The sequence below is a fragment of the Nicotiana tabacum genome, chromosome 1 (assembly GCF_000715075.1).
Source record: "Nicotiana tabacum cultivar K326 chromosome 1, ASM71507v2, whole genome shotgun sequence".
Taxonomy (NCBI): Eukaryota; Viridiplantae; Streptophyta; class Magnoliopsida; order Solanales; family Solanaceae; genus Nicotiana; species Nicotiana tabacum.
Genome location: NC_134080.1, coordinates 178,368,435 through 178,374,385, shown reverse-complemented (window position 1 = coordinate 178,374,385; position 5,951 = coordinate 178,368,435). Strand labels below are relative to the sequence as shown.

The window sequence follows — 5,951 nt, the reverse complement described above, 5'->3', positions numbered from 1 at the left end:
GACTTGCCAAATTCTCTATATTGGTGGGACCTAAATGTTTCAGAGATGCAGCTAAAAATGCTAGGTGGATAAAAGTAATGAAGTAGGAGATCAAGGCACTATAGGAGAATGGTACATGGGAAGTGGTAGACATTCCAAAAGAGAAGAATTCTATAGGCTCAAAATGGGTATACAAGATCAAGTACCAAGCTAATAGAGAAGTTAAGAGGTTTAAGGCCAGACTTGTAGCAAAAGACTACAGTCAAAGAAAGGCCTTGATTATCATGGTATCTTCTCACCTGTTGTTAAGATGGAGACTGTAAGATTAGTCATAGAACTTGATGTATCTAAAGGTTAGACTCTATGGTAAATGGATGTATACAATGCATTCTTGCAAGGAGATCTATGTGAGGAAGTCTATATGGACATGCATGAGGGGTTTAGAAAATAAGGGGAGTCAAAGGTGTGTAGGTTGCTTAAGTCCTTGTATGGACTAAAGCAAGCATATAGACAGTGGAGCATAAATTTGACAGATGCATTGGTTGGTGTAGGATTCATTCAAAGTAGCCATGACTATTCATTGTTCACACTAAACAAATCTGATGACATAGTAATTGCCTTGGTATATGTTGATGATCTAGTCATCACAAAGAGTAGCATTGAGCTGATCAGTGAGGCAAAGAGAGTGTTGAATCAGAAATTCAAAATGAAAGATCTTGTGAGCTGAGGTACTTCCTTGGCATAGAAGTGTTGAGATAAAGTTCAGGGATGATTCTCAACCAAAGAAAGTATGCGCTAGAGTTGATATCTGATATGGGATTAACTTCAGCTAGACCAACCAAGAAACCTTTGGAGTCTAATTTGAAGTTAACAACTATGCAATATGACAAAATGACTAGAGTCACAGGAGATGAAATCTTGCATGACATTAATTCACATCAGAGACTGATAGGAAGACTGATGTATGTGACTGTCACAAGTCTTGGCATCAATTATGCAGTTCAGACTTTGAGTCAATTCATGTAAATGCCCAAGAAGTCTCACTGAGAAGCTGCAACAAGGTTAGTAAGATACTTCAAGAGTTCACCAGGACAAGGAATTTGGCTGAAGGCAGGAGTCACACAAGATCTGACATGCTGGTATGATTCTGACTGGGCAGCATGTCCAAACACAAGGAGATCAGTGACATGGTATATAGTCAAGTTTGTGGAGTCCTTGAAAAAAATAACAAACAGTCTCTAGAAGCTCAGCTGAGGCATAATATAGACGCATGACTTCAGCTATAGCAGAGCTAACGTGGTTGCATGGACAGTTTAAAGAGTTGGGAGTTAACATACATAGCATAACGACTGTGTTCGGTGATAGTAAGGCTGCTACACAAATTACAACTAACCCCATCTTCCACGAGAGAACGAAACATATAGAAATAGATTGTTACGTAATCAGAGACAAAATCAAAACAAAAGTAGTGAAGACTTCATATGTACATACTAAGGAAAAGCTTGCAGATCTCCTGACAAAATGTTTGGGGTAGGTTCAACATGTTTATTTACTTAGCAAGCTGGGAGTTCTCAACATTCTGCACCCTCCATCTTGAGGGGAGTGTTGAGAGACGTTAATCCAATAGTGTATTTGGAAGTGACACACGTGGTAGTTAGTGGTTAGCAGTTAGTTAGGTGACAATCAGTTAATGAACAATTGTATTTACTTGTTAGTTGGTTAGTTCTAGATTAGTGAGAAGTAGTGGGTTAAGACAATTGTATAAATACATTCAAAACTAATGGAATAATTAGATGGTTTCCATTTTTCAATCTCCAGTCTCCTTCTCTTTCACATAAGCTTCTAGAGAGCTTCAATGGTTGATTCCGTCTCAGCTCGCATGGCATTTTAACAGATTATATTTGATTGCAGATAAATAAATAGATTCATATGTCTGGCCTAATTTTAGTCTCATTATTGATACTGTAGGTATCCATCTTTCTTAGTTATCTTCCCTTTTATTTTGATAGGAGATTTTGACGTTAACGTTAAAAAACATCTGGTATAAATTTATAAAAACATGTTCTTTTAACTTATTTCATTACGATTTACAAATTGTTGTTGTACCAAAAGTCAAGACTAACTTTTATAAAGACAAATAATTTAATTATCCTGGAAAACAAAATTCCACAATATGGAGAAATTCTTCAGATAAAATTTCAAGATGTATCCCAAAACTAACTTATTCATCTTTCCTATGATTACCTTCAAGGGAAACATTAATAATCCAAAAAGGGGAGCCTATTGACCTCTCAAATCTTTCTTTTTTTAACAACTATGTCCGAATCAACTCGCGTGCACATCGGCTATTCTATCAAGTATCTGCTACCTATTATGTCTCAAACTTTTTGCAGGCATAGACTGATGTTAAAGAACTTTATCGGTCTACCCATTGATAAATATTCAGTGACATACTTTATATAAATTTCGAATAGATTATCAATTATGGAGGTTTCAAAATGAGAAGCCAACATAACCTCAGTAACAGCTCTTATAGTCTTAACTGCTAATTTGGCACTATCCTCGAAATGTTTGCCATTAGGGTTCTCAATGGCAGCCATATCACTCTCAAAGGCTTCAAGTCTTTCAAGAGTAAATGATCCCTCCATTTGTATGATCTTCTTTATCTCTTCTTCATATGGTGTATAAGAAGGCATGTTAAATGAATCAATTTCATCTTCTTTGATTTTGCCCTGCTTCAATAACAACAAGTGTTAAAATTTGAATATAAAGTTAGTCTGCAGAGTGTATTTGGTATGACGGAAATTATTTTTCCATTGAAAAGTATTTCCTGGTGTTAATTGACTAGTGATTGGAAAATAATTTTCAAAAAGTAAATAAGTATTAAGCAATAATTCGTAATAATATTAGCAAATGAAAGATTGTGTTGATAAACTTTTGAGTTGTAGTGATTAATAATAATGTCTAAGTGCTAGTACATTGAAGAAAGTAATATGAAATTAAAAGTTAATAAATGGTTGTAAGGAAAATGACTTCGGTATTTTCTCTCTTTTATGGAATATATTTCCATTTCAGCTAATCAAAAACTAAAATTGACTCTCATGGAAATCTTATTTTTCGAAAAAAAATGGCTTCTGCATTTTCTCCCTTTTGATGAAATATGTCTTCAGTTTCTGGTAAATAACCACCAGAAAAGAAATTTTTTTCTGAAAAATAACTTATTTTGTGCCAAACACGTCTGGAAAGAAGAAGATGTCAGATGTTTAAAGTACATGAGAATAACCTCGGCTGCTAAATGAAGAAGTGACTTTGTTAGCAAATCCATCAAACAGCAAGAATCATAGCTTTTTGGATCTGGACTGCTCCTACCAACACACACAAGGACCATATGCCCTCCACTAATTAGTTCTTGAGAACGAAAGTGTAGAAAGCTTGAAAAATCCTTCTCAAATTGTTTGAAATATGCTTCTAGTACTTGGGGAGGGCTTGACTTTGATATAAATATACTTCCCTTGTTGCTCTCCAATCCTTTTGGAACCTGCTAATATTCATTTTTAAAATGTGTACAAGAGGAAAATGTGTATATAGGATCCAAAAAGAAAAAGTATGTAAGATTTCCATATATTCTAATTGTTGGGCTCAGCCACCCAAAAATACTTGTAATAATGTTTATTTTGGACCATATCTTTAATTAAGAGTAACTCAACAATTTATCTGTAATTTTCTTCTTTTTTCGGTTACCAAATTAAAATTTTGTTCGCACAACCCAAGCTAACTTTACTCTTATATTATCGATGTAATTGTTTGTTCATTTTAAGAGGATGAAAGTTACGTAGTTTTCTAATGTGACTTGATATGATCAATAATGGCGTGTCAAGTCCATGACAGAGGGTAGACTGATGATGACAGATTAGGAGAAGGACTGGTAAGGCTAGCAAGTTTCTTAAGAAGGTGCACATAACACTTCAAGAAAATCTCCCATCGGATAGGGAGTAGAATTAAAGTGAAGTATTATATAACACATAGCACAAGTTTACATATTATTTTGGGCTCGATATGATATATCCCAATAGACAAATTCTATGTTTAGTTGGCCAAAACGGACAATACGTGCTATTGAGTTAGACCGTAATGGTAATTTTGCTATATATAAGGTTTAGAGTCAAAATCTACCATGCATATTTTGGGCTTAAATCTCCTAGAAAACAAGGTACTAGTATTTAATTCTTGCTATTGTGTGGGTAATTAATTTGAGTAATATTGATGGAGTTGCTAAATGTCAGTTTATTATGAAAAAGTTAAAAATTACACAAAATTAGCAACTGAATTTAGTGACATATGTGTTTCAAGAGATTAATCACCTGAGAAAGCCAATGGAGGCTATAGGAGGAATGAACAAAGTTCAAGCTGTTGCTAGGAAAAAGCCTTTCATAAAAAGAACCAGGAACTCCTGCTATGTAACAATTATTTCCAAACTTATCTCCTTTCTCTTTTTTCAAATTCTCAAGAAATGACGGAATTGATTTGAACACACTGTTGAAATCATTATCTGGTAGATCATTCAAATACACTTGAAATTCTGGTGGCTCATCATACTTGTTTTTTTCTTTGCACAAATTATGAACTATGTCAATAACATTGCTGATGGATAAAAGAGTATTTGGTCCTGAAGAACAACCCAAATCTGCCATTGTGAAACACATTGGAAAGTCACCATTCTTGAACATATTTTTTACTGTGTCTTCTAACACAGGTTTTGCCTTTACTATCACTGTTCTCTGAAAATTCAAAGTCGAAAAGATCAATTCAAGAAAGATTAAAATTCAACAAGTTTCAGTATTAAGGATTACAGTCTAGTGATATCGACGGGAGTCTCCCACGTAAACTGCAGGGTTTCAAATAGTCCTCGACTCAAAAGAGGTTCGAAAGACCCTAAGATTTGGCACAACTTCAGGGAACAAAACGTGTATTTAAGTGGTGGATTATGTAGCAAAGAAAGTAAGTAGGATGCATGATGTAATATTATATAATATATTTTACGGTTCCTCCTTTATTTATGACGTTCCACGACAAATTAGGAACTACTTTTACTAGAACAACTATGGAATTGCAATATCTATAGTACAAAGTACTAACCAAAACACTCCCTTTATAATGATGCATATTAATCTACTCCATCCGTTTCAATTTACGTGAATCTATAACTCTTTTAGTCTATGTCAAAATAAATGACCCATTTTCCTCTGTAGAAACATTTTACCTCTATGTAATGATTTATAGCTACACAAAATATATGTGCCTCATTTTACACCAGAAGATCAAAAACTTCTCTCTTTTCTTAAACTCCGTGTCCAATCAAATGAGTTCACATAAATTGAAACGGAGGGAGTATAATATAAGTTACATAGCTTTTGAACGATTAATCTTTATCTTAACAAGCATGAATCGATGGAAAGACTAACGAAAGAATATCATTCACCAAGTTTCAAAACAACTTTTTTCTTTTCTTTGCAATAGAAAAAACAACCTGGAGGATTGAGTTATTGGCATAACTGCATTCTGAATCTCCTGCAGTCATTGGTAGACTTTTCTCGAGCACCATTGCTTCTAGTTTTCTTTTTCTTTTTCTTTTTTCTTTAAAATGATCCAATTCTTTAGTCTTCTTCTTTCTATTTTTATTTAATGTAGTTTCCATCTTTGGAAAGTTTGAGGACATATAAAAGAACCTAGATTTTCACGATGTCCGCTAATTTCTTAACTGAAAAGTTGGCAACTGTTCTAACATCTGTATGTTGTGAAATTTGCCTTGTCTTTGTCTATGTGGCTGGGTCGTGATGACGTCTATCATGAAATTAGGCTAGCCGACACAATTCCCGAATCAACCATTATCCAATAAAAGTTGTTTTTATACTATTTATAAACCAATAATCTCATAATGAAAATTTGAAAGAAAAGTGCGGAATAATTACACA

The 5,951-nt window shown here is 34.1% G+C and overlaps 1 protein-coding gene across 1 annotated transcript; it reads right to left on the bottom strand.

Annotated features, from left to right (window-relative positions):
• Positions 1-2,102: 2,102 nt before the first annotated feature.
• On the bottom strand, positions 2,103-5,648 carry LOC107766085 (putative methyltransferase TCM_000331). The gene is made up of 4 exons (XM_016584796.2): positions 5,507-5,648; positions 4,341-4,757; positions 3,263-3,517; positions 2,103-2,711 (listed from the first exon to the last, which is right to left on the bottom strand). The coding sequence occupies exons 1-4, from the start codon at positions 5,579-5,581 to the stop codon at positions 2,358-2,360; spliced, it is 1,101 nt and encodes a 366-aa protein (XP_016440282.1). The 5' UTR covers positions 5,582-5,648; the 3' UTR covers positions 2,103-2,357.
• Between the last annotated feature and the right edge of the window lie 303 nt (positions 5,649-5,951).